Source organism: Peromyscus californicus, unplaced genomic scaffold (genome assembly GCF_007827085.1).
Source record: "Peromyscus californicus insignis strain IS unplaced genomic scaffold, ASM782708v3 Scaffold_13__1_contigs__length_99412109, whole genome shotgun sequence".
Taxonomy (NCBI): Eukaryota; Metazoa; Chordata; class Mammalia; order Rodentia; family Cricetidae; genus Peromyscus; species Peromyscus californicus.
In genome coordinates, this window is record NW_026294424.1 from 12,032,524 (window position 1) to 12,052,233 (window position 19,710).

At 47.2% G+C, this 19,710-nt stretch overlaps 1 protein-coding gene across 1 annotated transcript in view; it reads right to left on the bottom strand.

Moving 5' to 3' along the window:
- Positions 1–484: 484 nt before the first annotated feature.
- The window catches only part of Pkd1l1 (polycystin 1 like 1, transient receptor potential channel interacting), a 121,791-nt gene continuing 102,565 nt past the window's right edge, over positions 485–19,710 (bottom strand). The window contains exons 39-49 of the mRNA XM_052736021.1: positions 18,829–18,949; positions 17,967–18,050; positions 17,289–17,437; positions 15,798–16,032; positions 13,571–13,675; positions 12,665–12,805; positions 7,843–8,029; positions 7,551–7,666; positions 4,616–4,846; positions 1,426–1,587; positions 485–645 (exon numbers count right to left, since the gene is read on the bottom strand). Of these exons, the coding sequence (XP_052591981.1) occupies positions 487–645; positions 1,426–1,587; positions 4,616–4,846; positions 7,551–7,666; positions 7,843–8,029; positions 12,665–12,805; positions 13,571–13,675; positions 15,798–16,032; positions 17,289–17,437; positions 17,967–18,050; positions 18,829–18,949 (1,690 nt within the window). The 3' untranslated portion in view covers positions 485–486. The remainder of the gene's footprint in view (positions 646–1,425; positions 1,588–4,615; positions 4,847–7,550; positions 7,667–7,842; positions 8,030–12,664; positions 12,806–13,570; positions 13,676–15,797; positions 16,033–17,288; positions 17,438–17,966; positions 18,051–18,828; positions 18,950–19,710) is intronic.

Sequence of the window (19,710 nt, forward strand, 5' to 3'; positions counted from 1 at the left end):
TGCTTTTAGATGTGTGCTCCTTTGCCCTCTCCTTCGATTGGCACCTCCAGATGTGCTAATCTGGAGTCCTGTGCATGCTCTTGCATATGGCAGCATCCACATGAACATCTTTTCCCTCTCTGTTCTAATCCTCAGTGCACTCAGCAGGCTTCTTAGAATTGCCAGTCACATTCTATGCTAAAAGGCATCCCTCATCTCCAGGAGATGCACTTTCCATTTCTGTTTCTCAGGCTCTTTATTGATTACAATTATAATGGGAAATGATGGGGCAGATAAATTTTCACGGCACCATGGAAACTTGGAGTCTTGCCTTACATTTTAAATAATTTAAGCAATTCTGGCCAGAGCACATCTTTCCACTAATATTATTTTTAGAGGGTTTCTTATACAAATCCATCTCATGATTTCCAACCACCTTTGGAATATAAAAACTGCTGTGTAGAAAGTTAATGAAAATAATTTGCATAGTCTTACCCCAGAATCTTGTTACACTGAAATGCCAACTGAAGGACTATCCACTGCCATTGACTCCCCTGTCCTCTTCCAGTGTTTCTCTAAGATAGAAAGTTCTAGGCTGTCAGACAAACCATCAATCTTCACCAGAAGTTCATCCAATAGGCTGGAAAATTCATCCAGGTAATAATTCTGAAGGGAAGAGAACTAGATTAATAAATGCCTACAAGAATGCAACGATTTTCTTTTTCCCTCTTTATGTGAATTATTTAGTGATGTCAACTTAAGAAAAATTTCACTATGCTATAAAATACCTTGGACACAGAAGTTAGAAGACCTGGGTGCTGGTCCTGTTTCTCTCTGTCTGTCTTGGTTCCTTCATTTCTGGTGTGCACACACTGCTTCATTCATAAGTGTTACAGCTAATAGTGCTTTGACAAAGAACCACTGAATGAATCTGAAGGCAATCATGGGCACATGACGGGCAGTAAGCCCTATCCAAACACAGTGCAGTGACTGCTTCTGTCGGCCTCAGGACTGCACAGAATGCTATATAAACAGCAGTCATGGATGACAGCTGAGAACTCACTGTGAAAATACCTAGGTTTGACTTGTTTGCATTAGTGTCTGGAGTGCCCAACACAAAGTGCCAAGGACTCCACGGTTTGGGGAGAAGTTTTGGTCTGAGAGCAAGTGCCAGAAGCAAGTGGGTAACTCAGAGAAAAACCGGAGACTCTACCTTCTCAACTGTATAGGGTAATTATAGAGATGTAGAGAGCAGTGACAGAGACTGCCAACCCTGTGAGTTCTTTAGTGTTTCAAGGGAAGACTCTGTGAGATTCACTAGGGCTGAGAACTAATTTTGAGCCTTTGTAGTAATAGCTGGCACAGAATCACCATGGTGCTCTCATTGAAGAAAGCAAGCCTTCATGGTAGAGTCACTCCTCACTGCTCCGAGGTCCCCCAGCTTACATGGTCCGCAGCCACCTCAGTCTCTTCCAGAGTTGTTGTTTCCAGCCCCAGAAGGGTGAGGACTTTGTGCCAGGCATAAACAGCAACATTGTTAAGTGTCACGAGAGATTTTCTATGAAAAGACTTTCTTTTTCGGAAAAAAGTCAGGAGGGAAGCCCTCAGCTGGAGGAGAGAGAGAGAGAAAAAAAAAAGAGAGAGAAATTCTGTGTTATCAAGCTAAGGAATGATTGCTAATTTGATAAACTGTGAAGTGAATATTACATCTGCCATTGCTGCTTAAGGACTTCTCAGGAAGCTTGACAAAACAAAATTAGGGAAACAGCACTCACGTGTGGAACTATAGTTTGAGCTCGGCAGTGAAAATGTATCTTACTATGAAGCACGCTGGTATTGTCTCACGGTGGTGTTCCTGTGTATGACACAGCATCTCAGCTGGAGTGTGGGTCTGTGTCTGAGAGGCAGGAAGGAATCAAAGACTCAGCGGGCTGCTGTGTCCTCCTCATGTGTGCTAAAAAGACGAGCCAACACTGTGCCCTGGATATGAGTCCCTAGGTTATTTATTTCCTCACTGCTGACTGAAACGTGTTAGTTCACGTCCCATTTATTTTGGAAAATAGCTCAAACAAGCAAAATTTTTAGCCATTTAGAGTCTGTCTGCTTTGGACGCCCTGGAGAACCTCACGTGGTGTTGTCCATTGAAATAGAGAAGCTGTACTGACAGGCCCCCGAAGCCCAAGCTTACAAACTCACTGACCCAGAGCCTCCTTCCCACTACTGCTGCTGAGCCACACCCTCTGAACATGTCAGTGCCCCTCCCGAAGACCCCCCTTCCCTCTCTCCTGGATTTCCATCACCTGACTCTGCTATAGCCTGTGTGTGTGTGTGTGGGGGGGGTTCCTACAGTGTGAGGGGCTTCTGTTATGTGGAAATACGTCAAAACATCTCTCAAAAAATGTCTCTGTGTGTTGTTGTCTCTCATGGGCATAACTTTGATTTTGATCATCCCTTGAATCCCTTCAACCCCTGGCAGAACTGTGTGGGGACACCAAGAGCTGGAGCATAGACAGCTGACAGATGGGCACAGATATCTGCATGTCTGAGGGCCGACTTTAAACCACAGAAGTCATGTTAAACAGCAAAAGAAGCTGGGTGTGGTGGTGCAGGTGTTTAATCCTAGTACTCAGGAGGCAGATGCAGGCAGATCTCTGAGTTCAAGGCCAGCCTCCTCTCAGAATGAGTTCCAGGACAGCTAGGGCTACACAGATAAATCCCGTCTTGAAAAACCAAACCAAACCAAGCCAAAACTGGGCATGGTGATACACGGTTTTAATTCTAATGCTTGGAAGCAAAAGATAGTGAATTCCTAGATTTTACTGGCTAGCCAGTATAGCTTCCTTGGTGGGTTCCAGCCCAATGAGGGGCTTTAGCTTAAGAGTTTAAAAAAAAAAGGTAGTTTGTGAGGAATGACATCAAAGGTATCCTCTGGCCTCCAAATGCAAGCATACACACCACACACACACACACACACACACACACACACACACACACACACACACATTCTTATTTGTACTTCTCATCCCATACTTAAAATGGATGGATGGAAAGAGAGTTAGTTAAATGAGTGGGCCAGTGAATGTATTAGTGGGTCAAAAGATGGATGACGGGTAGCTAGGTAATGATAAATAGTTGGCTGGGAGGGTAAATGTTGTTTTGTTTTACTCTTTTACTCTTTGGGAAACCTACAACCCAGCTCCCAAATAAATATACATGGAGGTTTATTCTTGCTTATGAATGCCTGGTTTTAGCTTGGCTTGTTTCTAGCCAGCTTTTCTTAAACTATGCCATCTACCTTTTGCCTCTGGGCTTTTATATTTCTCTAGTCTATATACTTTTTCTTTACTTCTTACTCCATGGCTTGCTGTGTAGCTGGGAGGCTGACCCCTTGTGTCCTCTCTCCTTCTTTTCTTGTTCCTTGATCTTCTCTTTGTAGATTTCTCCTCCTATTTATTCTCTCTGCCTGCCAGCCCCGCCTATCCATTCTCCTGCCTTGTTATTGGCCATTCAGCTTTTTATTAGACCAATCATGTGTTTTAGACAGGCAAAGTAACACAGCTTCACAGAGTTAAACAAATGCAACATAAAAGAATGCAACATATCTTTGCATCATTAAACAAATATTCCACCACATAAACAAATGTAACACACCTTTAACTAATATTCTACAACAGGTAAGTGGTTAGGATGAAAGAAGGAATGAAGGATGGATGGATGAATGGAAAGCAGTGAGCAGGGAATGTGGACCATTGAAAGGAGCTAAGAGTGCCAATCTGAGTGCTGTCAGGGTATGGGCATATGTAGCCACTTATAGTTTAACAAACTATTAATGAGAACATTGGCAGAACCTTATGAAACAAAGAATTTGAAGTCATTGAGAAAGCAATGACCAATTCCTTTAACTTGTATTGAGCTTCACCATGCACCAGGAACTACCCTGGGAAGGTACAGTTCTTGTTATAGCTGCCTTTGAACATGTCTAGAATTAAAAGGGAGACAAAAAGGACTATCTAGGACCCTGACTTGATGAGGTCTTCTTAGAGTTTAAGGGGAGAACCAGCTGGCTGGGACTGTGTTTGTGAAAGTGTCACACTGAACACCATCTTTTAAAAATGAGTATGGTGGGCTGGGTGGTGGTGGCGCACACCTTTAATCCCAGCCCTCAGGAGGCAGAGGCAGGCAGATCTCTGTGAGTTCGAGGCCAGCCTCGTCTACAGAATGAGTTCCAGGTTAGCCAGGACTGTTTCACTGAGAAACCCTGTCTCGAAAAACCAAAAAAAAAAAAAAAAAAAAAAAAAAGAATAGAGTGTACACAGGAGGGATTCAGTAGAAGCAGCCTGAGATCAAGTCAAGGGTGAGAAGAGATGTAAATCAGCAAGTAGGGGACCAGGAAGGCAGTGTCCTGAGGAGGAGTAGCTGTGGTCTTGTTGGACTGTTCTCAGTGAAGGGAGAGCTCCCCCTCACAGGGCAGATCAGGTAGATCCGGGGAGGGTTTGTCTTATGTTCCCATGAGATCTAGCCAGGGCAGTTTGGACTTGCCTGTCTATATGGACAGAGATCATTTTATCCTGATAGCAGATGAGACCTTTATAAACTTTGACTGTAAGGTCTAGGATGCATCGGGGGATCTACATACCATTCCGAAACACAGCGTTGCCGCCAGCAGAAAGAGGACCCCAGAGTAACAAGTCACGGCTTGATGGTCAGACTCCAAACGATGGTGCAGTGCGTCCTTCGGGCTTCTTCCCAGAAACTGAAGCAGCAGCCCAGGAAATGCATCTGTAGAGGTGCCAGGTGATGGCGTCCCGGTGGAGAGCAGGAACTGGCACAAGTGGGGATGGGCGGCCAGCAACAGGGTCCCCAACAGCTGCAGGGAGAAAACCCCAGGATGCTGGCCTGTCAACTCTCTTTAAGAAAGAGGGCTATTTGGGGACTTCTAGATGACTTTAAATGGTTAAAAGCTTGGAGAAGGGGATTTTGTGTGCAGCTCGTCTTCCTGGTTTAGGATCTCATCCCAAAGAGGCCAGCCTCCATCAGACCTGCCCCTCTTAGGTCTCTTTCTGTATTTCTACCTCTGTCTACACCTTCCAAGTCACTCATTAGTTCTGAAAAGTGACCTGTGCTCCTTTCTCTGTTGTCAGAGCTCTTTAAGCTCCATACCCCCATCCTTAATCCACTTCTCTCCAGTTTTGGAGACTGTCTTATGGCCAGGTCACAGTCCATGCACATGAGCCATGTGGGCGGGCCTATGATGGATGATTGGCCGTAATGAGGCTCACCCTTTTTTGGCCACCTCTGCTATCAGTGACCTGCCCCTTCAATCTTTGGCCTTGAGCATCTTGCCTGTACACTGGACTTCTCCTATATGGGGCTACTGCTACTATGATGACCTATACTTGTCTAGCACCCAGCATGGGCTATGTAAAGATAACGACTAAGAAGAATCGGGAAGGGCTCCGTAGAGGCAAACTGGTTCTGGTTAAGCTTGTGGTCTGGCTGTTAGAGACAGGGACTTGACTTGGGGTCTTACTTGTAGTGTCACCACCCAGTTTGTGTCACACTCTCTACTGAAACCAGCTCCAGGGCTGACACACTTTCTCGGGTGGGATGTCTGGATGACAGGCCACCATCTTGCTACCTGTCTCAGGAACCACTGGCCTCCATTTGTTTCCCCGGCCCTGCATTTAGAATTCCTTGTCTCCTGCCCGGCACTCATTGAATACCCTCAACTCAAGTGGGTTGGCACACATCTCTGTGGGAACGAGGAGGAAGAAAGTGTAGTCTAGGCTCAGCGTGGTGGGACATGCCTGCAATCTCAGTGCTCTGAGGTGGAGGCAGGAGCATCAGGAATTCAGGGCTCTCATTGGCTCTATAGTGGGTTTGAGACCAGGCTAGGTTACATAAGGCCTGGTCTTGAAACAGAATAAAGAAGGAATGGCAACTTTGCCCAGTGGGTAAAGGGACTCGCCGCCCTAAAATGCCAGTGCCACTGACAGTATCATAACTGACAGTTTAGGGTCAGCTCAAGCTGGACTCAGGTCAACAGAAGGATTGCTAGTAGAAAGCCCCAACCGGCAATTCCCTCCAGCAAAAGGGGCATCTAGTTCTCTGTTAACACATATCTGGAATAGATCATAGTCCCCATGGTAGCTCCCCACCTCTTCTGCCCCACAAACCACCTCCCAACTCTAACTTCCAGGCCGTTTCCATTCACATGCTCCCTCCCACTGATAATCCTTGTAAAACTGGCAAGACTCTCCCCACCTTTTGCTACTCTTTGACCCCCAAGAGACAGCCTTAGCAGTTTTGAATTTCCCCCAAATAAACCTTTCTTCCCACCCACAGAGTGGTCTGCTTCAGCAGTTCCACTGTGCCCTGGATTACATCGCCAAGCCTGATGAACCCACATGAACAGGGAACAGAGAAGACTCCCAAGCACTGTCCTCTGACCTCTGTGCACACGCCCTCCCCCACAAACAAACAACAAACAAATACAAACAATTTTTTAAATGCAACAAGCAAAGCAGGCAAGCCAACAACCACAAACACAAACTACATCTCAGCAAGTCGAGATGAGGGCCCTGACTCACCCACAACACACACACACACTTTGGACAGTGCAAATGCTGCTACATTTGTTAGATATCATTTATTATATCTTGAGATTTTCTTAACATAAAAGCACTTTTATATAATGCTAAATGGTGTCAATAACAGTTTATTGTTAGGTCGGGACCCCGTAGATCTATACCGTTTCTAAGGCAAGCAACCTTCTTGGGCACACATCAGCCATATGTTTCCCGGAAGGTTTATTAGCTGGCCTCTGGTGACATCTGTGATTGGGTAGGGGCAGCCTGGGTTTTTAAGTGTAGCTGTAGACTCTGAGATCTACTCCTTCTTCTCTCATTTTCTGGCCTGTTCCTCCAAGCATAGGACCAGCAAGGTCCATATTCTCTGGAGCAGGAGACTCTTGCTTGGGTCCTTGTGGGCCTGTGTAAACCCTGGGCTCTGAGAGCCAGAATGTCCTCTGGCCAAGCAGTTGTCTCAAATTTGATAGCAATGCTGTCTGTGGCAGAGGTGGGAACTTGTGCTGCACTAGGCCTATGGGGCTAAAGTGAGCTCCTTCTCAACTGGGACCTGCTCAGGACCAGCAGCCAGGAACACCATCAGGGCCTAAGCTATACTCTGGGCCTGGGTTTGGTCCTTCACTCTCCAGTCAGAACTTTTGTCCCATCCCTGCAGGGGGACTTGCCCTGTACTGGCACAGAGCTCAGGTGTTGCCAAGCACCCATGCAAACAGCTGAGCACCATCTACCCATGATGCTCTTTTGTTCTGACTGGGGTGTACTTCTGTGTTCTATTGATGCTGTGTGGTTCCTCAAGGGAGGCAAATAATGCAAAGGGGGTTCTGGCGTGTGAGAGGAGAAGTCTCTGTATGCAGGGCTTGGGTGACAGATGAGGGGAGAAGCAGCATGTGGCTATTGAAGCACCTGAAAGTTACAGTCCCAAGACCAATGTCATCCCCTTTCTCAGCTTCTTGCTCCATCATCTGAGAAAACCACCTTTCCTACCCACAGTCCATTGTGATCATTAAGCATGTTCACATACGAGAGGCCCTCCACAGCATTCCTGACACTTAGGGAGAGATCTGTAGGTGGTGATAACCACAGGAGATAACCATAATACGCTGTGGGAAAGTGTAACACAAAGCCAGTGTTTAATAAATCATGGCTATTGCTGTCACAAACGCAATTATAATACTGATACCCCTTATCTAAACCCCACCATAATGGATTCAGTGGCTAGAATTCTGGATGGTGTGTCACCCTGTGAGAAGTTTGCTATTCCCTGACTAGGGTGAACCAGTGTGCTGGTTGGCTAAGGAAATCACTGGAGAAGGGGAGAGAATTCTTACTGCTGGTGCAAAGGCTCTGGAGAGAGACGAATGTGTCCCTGCTGAGAAGGATGCCATGGTGCTCAGGAAGCCGAGGAAGTGAACACATTTCAACATCCAGAGGAACAGGAGGATTCCCCGGAGCCATCTTGCCCTCTAAGGGAAGAACACAGCGGGTCAGTGTGTCCTGCCAATAATAACAAGGAGGTGTAGGCGCAGGCATACACCTGTGAGCTATGCTGAGACACATGTCCATTTAAGGAGTTGTCTAGACCACAGGTCTCCCAGGGACACCAGGTCTTTCAGGGACACCAAGTGTCAGTATCTACAGAGGAACACAAGTCAGAAGCAGGAGTCAGGACACATTGTAAGACATCTTTAGGAGGGCCAGGCTGATAGAGATAGCAGAGCATGTCTGGCTGGTTCCCCTCTGAGCTTCAGTCCACTGTGCTGTAAGGAAACGGCCGTGGCAGCATCGATAGGATGCTCCCTCATCATGTAACATGTTAGCAATGCTTTCCTTGAAGATAGTGAAAATTTAATCCTGTGATAAATAGGAGGGTCCCCACATTATAGCTTTGTAGTCTATGGCTCACATAAACACAGTGATGGGACAAAAGACACAGCAGGATGAGCCAGGGGCACACTCAGAGTCCAGGTCCAACACAGGTACCCATAACTCCTGGGTCACTCAGAAGCGGTGCATCTGCCTAAGACTCGCTGGGAAAGGCCTTCGGTACATGGCCTCATCTACTTTACCCAAGAGAAAGAGAGGAATGCTGCATGCTAGAACTCCACGGGAGCAAAGGATCAAGGTTTTCAGTTTGTTTGGGAAATGACCAGCAGCCACCTCTGACAACGGAGGCCCAGGGAAGCTGTGAGAGGCTGGCACACCTGTGGCCCCTTCAAATCAGTAAGACTCAGCTGTGCCTGGGAAAGACAGGGATGATTGACAGCATAGCCAGTACTGGATAGGAGACCTACAATGTGAGACCTGGGTAGAGCTGCCCACTTTCTGGTAGCTGCAATTTAACAGGTGAAAATAAGCACAGTGATTTACTTTGCATTTTATTTAGACCAACATGTAAAATAACACGTGCATTCAGCACAAGTGGGGACGTTTGCATATTAAATTTGTGAAATTCAACAAGTATTTTTATATTTGGAGTACGTCTCAATTTGAGCTGGCCATACTTCATTCTCTATACTCTCAAGGGGTCAGGGGCCATGAGACTGGAGAGCACAGCTGTGGTCTCTCTGTGGACCCCTTTCTTGCCTATATCTGATTGGAAGGATACCAGAAAGCCTTGCTAACTGTTTTCATTATCATATTTACTTATAGGATATCTATCATGTACCAAGAGGGATATGCATGCATATTCTTCCTCTCTCTCTCATCTTAGAAAACCCCTTAAGTTTTGTACCATGGTCTTGAAGAAAGCGTGGCCCACTCACAGAGTTAAAGAAAAGCTGAGGCTAAGGCCACAGGCTGCAGCTACAAGGGCATCTGGACTCAGACCGTGACAAAGTGCTCTGAAGGCCTCCCATAATACGTCACAGTTCACTTCTCAGGTAACTGGCTCTAAGACCAGAGGCTATTTCCACTGCTGCTTCTGACTGGACTGTGATGCTCATCCTCTTGGAGTACGGGTGGGGTCATTTGTGGTGTGGATGGGCTACCATTACCTGTTTCACTAGATAGTATGTGGTTATGTGAAATATGCTTGGCACAACCATGCTCCCTTCAAGACAGTAAGACATGGCTGTGCTTGGGAAAAAATGGAGACAGTTGACACTGTAACCCGCCCTGGGTAGGTGAAATACAATGTGAGACCTGGGCAGAACTGCAAATTTCCTGGTAGCTGCAATTTAACAGGTGATAATAAGCAGAGATATTTACTAAGTGTTTTTATTGAGATCAAAACATCTAAAATAATGTATATTCGGAATGAAATGGAAATATTTGCACATCAAATTTATAAACTCCTTTACAGTTCGTCAAGCTAAGCCCTGTGGAGAGGAGAGTTAGAGGCACTCAGCTCTGATCAGCTTGAGCTGTTCCCCGGGCACTGGGTGGTGAAAATGAATAATTTCCTGGTGATGGGACAAATGATGCAGGGCCAGAATGCTGATGTGAGTGTGGGGCGGGATGAAGCTTTACCAGGTCAGCTCTTACTCAAGAGCTAAGTGAAGGCCCAGAAATTGACACCGGGCTGTAATAGAATCCCCAGGGAAGAGGGAGTCATGCCAGGCAAGATTTTGGCAACAGCAAACATGCCCAGAAAGACAGCACGCTGTGAGGGAAGAAGGGTGTGGAAGGGGAACCCATTTCGGAGGCCCAGTGCTCAGAGTGTCCTGACAGACTGATGTTTCTCCTCACTACACCCCTCAAAGAGCTGCTCTGCCCACACCAGTGGGAAGGGCATCCTACAAAGTGTTTCAGGAAAGGAACTCCAGGCTATGATGGAGCTGGGATCCAGGCTGATGCATAGCTGAGGTTCTGGGGTAGAACAGACAGAAAGTGAGCTGAACCCCCCTGGTAGAAAAAGTGCTGATGAATACAGACACACAGGAAAGGTAGACCAGAAAGCCCACCAGTGATGAGAAAGTGAGGCCAACAGTGGAACAGAGAGTCATCATCTGGTCCCATGTTGCTGCTGGGGAACAGTCGTGAACAAGCTGCTAAACTTCCTTCCTGGAGCTTCTGGCCTCTTGGTGTGTGACAGACAACCACATCATACTGTATCACACACAGCTCAGTAGATGCTAAGTGCTTGCAAGGAGGTCCTGGGGTGGCTGTGGCTGACCCAGCTCTTCTTTAACTTTACATATTTCACAGAATAACTGAGACTGAGAACAAAACGTCCTAAAACAAAGAGAAGGTGCTTGGAACAGCCTGAGCTGCTCACTACTGTGTAGAAAGACATTGCTCACACCTGGGAGAACCTGAAGAGCGGCATCCTGGGGTTCTGAATGCTGGGGGAGCCATGACGTGTTAGGCTAATGTGTTTTAAGACTTCCTGTTTTAGGACAGAAAGGAACAGAGCTTCCTGTCTTGTGTGGATAAAAAGAAGATGATTTTCCCAACTTTTGTGATTGGCATGCTAGGCTCCTACAAGTTGCAGAAATTATAATCCAAGATGCAGAAGTGTCTGGAATCCTACTCCTGGTGCTTAGCACAGAGATGGCCTACGGTGCTCTCCATGCAACGAGTCCCTGCTAGGATCAGCAATGTGCACAAAGCATGGGTTGCACAATACCATGGGGGTGATGAGCAGGAAGTAGAGGAGGCAGGCACAGTAAGGGAGTTCCAGCTGCTCATGATGTGAAGATGATGTCTACCTGGTTTGTGCCTAGCCTTGGAACTCATGAGTGCTTATGGAGCTCAACACTCAGGCATAGGAAGTATAGCTTCAGGGTTTCCCTCATGTAAGGGCTCTCTTCTTAGCCTGGGAGGGCCCAGGACTGACTCATAAAGTCACAGGACTAGGGACATCTGCAAAAGGAAGATGATTTGTATTCTTGTCCTCCAGGAAGAAACCCAGATTGTCCTCTGCTTGGGATCCTTCAACACACGGCCCCCAGGCTGATGAGTCTCTGGTGTTTCCACAGCCGGGCCACTCTGGCTATAGGAAGGTCCTGACACCCTCTGGGCCTCAGTTTCCCCAGCTGTAGCAGTTATCTTGGGAACACTGTGTTTCTTCTGCTCCAAGATTTACTGGGAGTATAGATGGTGAGAAGGTGGAGAAGAGAAGATGGGTGGAAGTTGATATACCCTCCGAGGAGACAGGGACAACAGTGGTACCACTTATCCAGAAAAGGAAGGCTGGAGCTGTGGTGGAGGAAGAACACCATCCTTGTTCCCTCAAAGGCTCCCCACTCAGCAGAAAAGAAATCTGGGCCCAGGGTTCATCACAAGGAGAGCCAGAGAAGAGGTGGAGCTGGGAGCACTGAGGTTAGAGGGGAACCAGTCCCCCCAATTTTCAGGTTGTTCTGGGAGCATCTTGTCCAGGGTGTGAAGGTACTCTAGGTACAGGATGGCCCTGGGGAATTGACAGCCCTCAAGGTAGGTAGAAAAAAAGACTTAGAGAATCTGTGGGTAGGTAGAGGTGTTAGCTGTGGCTATACCAGAGTAAGATAGGAATAATAGATTCAGTTGGCATATATCCACTGTGGCATGAAGCAGTGGACCTCTGGGGAGCCTGGCTGGTTGTGATAGGATCCCCTGACCTACAGGTCTCCTTCCAGGGACTTATGGGGCCCATCCTGCATATTCTACTTGGTCTTCTTGGTAGAGGTCCTATTCTACAGATGGAAGTCTAGGAGACAGTGATACAGGCACTTGGAGGTGGTATTTCTCCCCTTTATGACCTCAAGTCTTTTCCTGAGCCTCGGAGTCATCACTTATAGAAAATACCTGCACTTAAGACCATCGCCAGATGGAAGGGGAAGACAGGTGTGATGTATCTAAGCATGTTAGAGCTAGCCTCCTTACTGTAGGCTATGTTGACTGACACCTGCTTCCTCATGCTACTGCAAGTACATTGGCATCCCTGGCTCTTGAGTTCTGCTCTACATAGCATGCATGAATGCCCAGCTGGTGGGCACAAGTGAAGTTATCCATATCCCTCACTGCTTCTAGTGCCACCATCTGTGAGCTCACAGCATTGCCATCCAACAGAACAAACCCATCTCACCGAACCTTCTATGACAGATGTCCTTGTATGATAGACATCACTGAGCAACATCGGTTATGGCTTCTTTTGGGTACCCTCAAATCCCCTATCGTACCTGATTCCATGACACCATCAGACTTAGGTCCACATACATCTGATGAAATCCTTTGTGGAACTGGTCAGTGACGTTCTCAGCAAGGGTAGTGAGATGACCACAGGCTGCATGGTAGGCCAGGGCTATCCCAACCATAGAGAGCTGCAACACAGGAGAGAAAGGTCCTCAGTTGGCTGAGGGTAGTCTCAGTGGGCATCCTAGACCCTCTGGTGACAAGTTGTCTGTCAAACATTAAATTGGTGGTTGAGGAGATGACTCAGTTGGTAAAGTGTAGGCATGAGGACATGTGTGCAATCTCCAGAGCCCATGTGAAAATGCCAGTCATGGTGGCACATGCTTGGAATCCCCATGTGCGAGAGACAGACGGGTGGATTCCTTGGACTCTCCAGTCAGCTAGCCTAGTCTAACTGGTGATTTCCAGGACAGTGGGAGACACTGTCTTAAAAAGAGAGATTGATGGTATCCAAGAAATGACACCCAGGGCTGGCCTCTGGCATCCACATGTTTATATATCAAAACACACATAAACACACATACACACACACACACACACACACACACACACACACACACACACACACACACACCACTACCACCATCAGATGCCAAGGAAACCTGATTTCGAATGCTATTCTGCCTCTACACTACAGTGGAGAACCACAGTGAGGTTGGAATTCATACCTATAAGACTTCCTGATAAAAGGATTTTTCCTTTCAGATAAAAATACTTTAGTGTCTGGGTTGGGGATTTAGCTCAGTGGTAGAGCGCTTGCCTAGCAAGCGCAAGGCCCTGGGTTCAATCCTCAGCTCAAAAAAAAAATAACAAACAAAAAACAAAACAAAACAAAACAAAATAAAACTTTAGTGTCATTGTTCCACGTAAAGAGACTATATCAGAGAGGCTACCTCCAGCCAGTGTCTCGGTGTTCTCCAGTAGCTGAGGACCCCCTTGGTGGCCATTCCCCAGAGCTGGAAACAGAGGTGGGTCACGTTGAGTACCAGGAACACCAGCTGGGATGGGACAAAAATAAGTGAGACAAAGGAAGGTTCAGCTAAGGGGTTTTTTCAAGGTCTAGACTTCTGCCTGGTTCCGTCGCCCATCACCATTTCCGTGGGCATGGTACAAGCCTCATTCCTTCTCGAGAGCATTTGATAACAAACTAGCCCTTCAGAAGGCACCTGGGCAGCTTGGTATCCCTTCACACTAAACACTCTCAGAGACCCAATTCCACGTAAAGCATTAAGATGTGCGATTGACCCTGAGGCATGGGAATAAAGCATGTGGGTGTCCACAGCCACTACCAGCTCACCATGCCAGCCTACCATTTATTCACAAGTTTACAGGAAATTGAAAGCCATCAGCAGGGGCTTTGTGAATTCTCCATCCTCTCTGGGAGCTCTGTGTACTGTGTCTTTGTGGGTCCACTTTAACAAATTGCAGACCTAATTAGAACCAAGTTGGCTTTGAGTCCTCAAACAGTGGTGCTGTGCCCCGTTATCCTGGAGACTGCCTCTCCACTCCAGTGGGGAACCACAGTGACGTTGGAAGTAGTTACTATTGATAAGACTCCTGATAAAAGTATTTTTCCTTTCAGGTAAAAATACTTCAGTGTCATTGTTCTGCATAAAGAGCCTGTGTCAGAGAGGCTACCTCTACTCAGTGTCTCCATTTCCTCCATAGTATAGAGCCAAAAGAAAGGGCAGGGAACTGACCTGGTTTTCTAAACTCTTGACATTTTGCCCAACATGGCTTCATTTTTTTTTTTCTGCATGAATTCTAATATTTTAAGATATCACACTAGCATACTATTTACCTTGTTTTCTGACTACTTTTTCTTTTTTGGTGCCTAAGGCAAGAGCCTCTCCTCTCCTAGCCCTTCCCAGTAGTCCACACTTGTCCTTCATGCTTATCCCGTTCCAGTCTCAGCCGTGGCTACCTCTAACACTCCCTAGACTTCTTTCCCTTCCTGAAGCCAAGTAGACTTGACTTGTCCAACAGCAGAACATGGTTCCTTCAGAGAGAAACACAAAATAAGATACAAAGCCAGTGGCAAACCATGGAGAGGGGGCTGCTGAGGCTTTTGACTGTTCACTGAAGCAACGTGAACCACTGGCACCTTGAGTTATGGACTGGGTGGCGGGTGACAGATATCCCCAAATTAATGTTTTGGAGCCCCAAACCCCATAATGTCTCTATTTGGAGGCAGACCTCAATGGAAGTAGTTAAGGCTAGGTACAGGCATGAGCTGGGGCCCTGTTTCTATAACATTGGGGTCTATACACATACTGAAGCCCAAAGGGCACATACTTTCTCCTTGTTCACTGGTGCAGAAATAGAGCCAGGCTGTGAAACAGTGAGAAGATGGCCTCTCACCACCAAGGAAGAAGTCTTCACTATAGCCCAGCATTGCCACGACTGGATTTGGGGTTTCTAGCTGCCAGGTCTTTGTTAGATAGATGTCTGTTATTTAAGCCACCCAGCCAGCAGAAAGTAGTCCTGTTCGCCTGACAGGGATACGTGGCAGTCCCCAGTGGCTGTCTGAAATTTCAATAGTGACAAACCCTATGAATACTGTAGCGCTCTTATAAATGCATAGCCAGTTATGATAAGGCTTAGTTTCTAAATTTGGCATAGTAACTGATTAACAGTAATAACCAATAATAAAATAGAACAATCATAACAACACACTGTGATTACACCACAATACACTGTAAGGTTGTTTAAAATGTAGGCGTCGTTTACTTCTGGAATATTCCACTCCATATTTTCAGATTATGGTTGACTATAGAAAGTTAAATGTTGGACAACGAGGGGTGACAGTCTTTTGTTATGGTGGCTGGGGCTGACTAAGCCTCCACAATGAATTTAGTACATCGAAGCAGTTGAATATTTGTGCTCATTTTGTATATGATGGTTGGTTTCCCCATTGGGGATCTTCCTTGTCTCCAGTCCCAACACTTATTCTATGATTCATACTGCATGAAAGGGACATAATAAAAATTACATGGGTGGGCCAATGGAGGGCCCTAGTTCCATGGTGGTAGAAGGTATTTAGCCTGGAGTGGTATTTAGCACAGGTGGAGCCCCTAGTTCCCTGTGTCCATTCAGGAGGCCCAGGACAAGTGAACTTACCTCAGAAAGCTTAAGAAGGTACTGCGGGACTGAGGCATTATAGAAGATGCTGAACGACTCTACAAAGGATGAGGGGACAAGGCCTCCCGTGGAGAGCAGCTCTGCGCCTAGGGTCACACTTGTGAAGAGTCGTGTTGGAGGGTTGTAGAGAGTGAAGTGCACAGACATGGCCTTGGTGCCCTGATCGATCCACCTGTTGGCCCTGAGGGCGGTCAGGGCTGAGTGGGCTTCATGCCTAGAAAGCAGGTCAGGTTCAGAGGGAGGACAGGAAACCAGGCTTGGGAGTCCAGTGAAAATCGCATTTGTGGAACCATGCCCAGTGTACCCAATGCCAGCCTTCATGGGGACAGATGACCCCTACACTTCCGATTTTTGCAGAGACAGTCCTCCTGTGGGTTAGGGTCCCCACCAGGACCCCATTGTCCCTCTTTCCCAGCCAACAGACAGTGACTACCCTCACCTGTGCCCTGTGAGGGAGAGATGCCCAGTAGCCCTCCCCAAGGGCTTGCAAATATTCAAATCCTTCTTTTTACAGTGGACCGCATGGATAGAAAGAGACTATACTAATTCATATTTAGTAGCAAATCATGTCCTTTTGGGGGGGCCTGGGCACACTACTATAACTGCACAGATTGATTTTCCTATGCAAAGCTCCATTCTGTGGTGTAGGCCGCACCATGAACTGGGCCTAGGGCATCCTGTAGAACTGGCAGGGCACCTGACTACAGGCTGGGCTATAGGAAGCATAGTATATGTGTGCCGTATCTATACATGATGGAAAACCCACTCCTCTTCTGCTCAGTGCAGTTAAAGGTAGCCTCTATGATGTGAATGTCCTTCTGTATGCTGTGAATATGTGTTGCTCTCATTGGTTAATAAGGAAGCTGCTTTGGCCTATGGCAAGGCAGGGTAGAGTCAGGCAGGAAATCCAAGCAGAGATACAGGAGAAGAAGAATGGAGTCTGGCAAATGCCATCTAGCCGCCCAAGGAGCAAGATGCTAGCAGACCAGTAATGCCATGACCACATGGTAAAATATAGATTAATATAAATGGGTTAATTTAAGTTGTAAGAGGTAGTAATAAGCCTGGCATTTATAATTAATGTAAGTCTCTGAGTGATTATTTTATAAGCGTCTGAGGGACAGGGCAGGACACACAAAAGCCTCCGGCTACACATTTGTGCTCTCCTAGGAGTTAGGGGAGGAGATAATCAAATAATCAAAACCACGTGAGCACCCTGCTTGGCACACAGTGAGCAAAGGACTGCCTCCATGACTCTGCAGGCTCTGGCAGCCACTCTTAATGAATGTCCCGTTCTGTTCTCCTCTATGCACTCGGGTCTGAACACTGGAGTCTGAGTTCTTCCACACTACTGTTCTGAAGCACTGCTCAGGCCCTCATAGTGCTGGCCTGCCCAGAAGCTGAGCCCACAGCAGATATGCCTCACCTTGAAGCATGGGGCCTCAGAGCCTCTTGCTGATGCTCACTGACCTTGTTCTTCCTAGGCTGTGCATGGAGCTCTCCTTCTTCACCCCACAGGCCTCAGGACCACCAGGCGTCACATTTTGGTTCTCAAGGTCAAGGTCATGACTCTGTGTACGTAGTGCATCTTCCATGAGCTCTGAGAATGGCCTGGGAGGCTATAGCACAAAGTACCAATCAAGTAACCCCCCCAATCAATCCTTGTCCCCAAGTCCATCTGCATTGTGGGGCTCCCAAGCTCTATCCGTACAGAGTACAGCCAACTATGTAGTCAGGGACCCTACCACTTTCAAGGACCATTCTGCAGCCTACTTCATGATCTCTGGGATCAAGGCTGTGCCTGCTGAAGGCTGCAGCAGAGGAGTTAGCTGTGTGGGGCTGGCCAGTCTGCAGAACATTGCGTTTATGGAGTGATGCTGTCTCCGGGCACCCTTCCCCATCAGAAAATAATACAAGAATATTCTAGTTTCAGGGTGTTAGAAGAAAGAGTCTCCTTTTGCCTAGAATGCCAACTCTAGAAGTGAAGAGAACAGTTCTGGGGAAGAATGTAGAGGATACAAAAGGGTGCTTGGAAAGGGCAGAAGGAAAGTTGGCCCTGGCACCTGGAAATCTCACACTACCTCCCAACTGTCCGAGGAGCTTAACTGATCTGCCGGCCCCTGTCCCCGAGTCTCCCGGTGTACTTACTGTGCATGCAGTACCGGAAGAAACCTTCAGCTGCTTGATCACAGAAGGGCCTATGAGATGGCACTGCCCTCCGAGAGCTCCAGGCTGAGAGAGGAAGCGACACAGAGTGTTAGAGCACAGTGACCTTCGATTGACACTGTACAGCATCACTGACAAGGGTCGGGGAGCACAGGTCACTGCATCTGCAGAGTCAGAAGTTCATTGTCCTGAGAACCCGAGGGAGGATGCAACCAGTACTCCAGAAACCAACTTTCTGCAGATGCAGCCAACACCCCCATCCTCTAGCCTCCTCTTTGGAAAAGGAAAGCATTCAAATGCCTTCCTCTTGAAGTCTCCCTCATGTGGAGGACCCCAGGCGTCCCCATGACACTCATGGAATACAAGAAAATGAAATGAGGAATGATAAAATGACAAAATGTTTGAGGAATGTAAGACAAATTTCTTATATTTTTCAAAAAGGGGAGAAAGCGAACTATAAATGAGAAACGGGACAGTCCAAACTCAGGACCAGCCTTGGCCCTCTCTGGAAGCTTCCCTAATGCTGCTGCCTTAGCCGTGGGCTCCACTTCTGCTCTGGGGACTCCTGAGCCCTTGTCATGCTGGCAGTAAGCTACCTTCTTCCTCAGTCTCACCTTGAACCCCTGTTAAAGTGTCCAGGCCCTGCTTGAACTGACAAGCATTGACTGGAGGGAGTGAATAACTTAGAAGGCCATCACGGGCCATCATGGAGTCTTAGGAGACTCCAGGCAAGGATACTAACAGGTTGTTTTGCCTGATGTAGTGCCATGGAGCAGGCCCTACGCTGCCTTGTGGTTCCCCTCACTGCCATATGGTTTTTGACAGACAGGAAATGAATACCCACCTGAGCCCCCTGGGCTCCAACAGAGGGTCCTTCTGGATGCAGCCCATCCAGCAACGTGCTCAGAGTCCAGTCCCACCAGTCATCGGTGCTGCTCAGGTCCCCAAAGGAGTGTCTGGCATTTCTTAATCCAAGAACAAAACAAAAAGTGTGCATGAATCCATAAGAACAACAAGGGAAAAGTTGGTTGCTTTTTTTCTGCTATTTTTTTCCCCACCCATGTTCCAGGTATTCTGTGAGAATTAAGCCAAAACAAGCTGCAGTATGAGGTACAACCCCAGGATTCACTTTGCTCCTCAGTGGCAGAGGGAAGAGAAACAGCAGGAAAAACCACTTGTTCATTCACTCGCTCATTCACTCAACAAACATTACTGTATAACTACTAAGCACCAGGCAGCCTTCTAGACACTGGAAAACAAGACCAAATTCCTGTTCTTCTGTGTATGTATGTATGTATGTATGCATGTGTGTATGCATGTACATGCAGCCAATAATAAAAGAGTTTCAACTGATAATATTTTGACTTTACAGTGGTACAAAATTTCACCCGTCAACGCTTCTGTTTTTCATTTTTAGCACAGCATCCAATTCCATGAGATGTTTAACAGTTGATAATGAAGTAGGCTCGACCTCAGCTGAGGTCATCAACTGGGGGCAGATGGACTGTCCTGAGCATTTTTGGTGGAGGTCAGGTTAGCCAAGCTACAGGGAACCGGTCACTTGAGCTAGTGTGCACCAGGCAGAAAGCCAGCTGCAGGCATCTCTTAACTCCATGTTCAGGGACATGACCTCCATCACCTGAGGAGAGCCACAGCAGAAGTACTCACACCACAGAAGCTGGCAGGCCAATGTTTCCTGCCAGAAAGCCTCTGCCTGGGTGGCAGG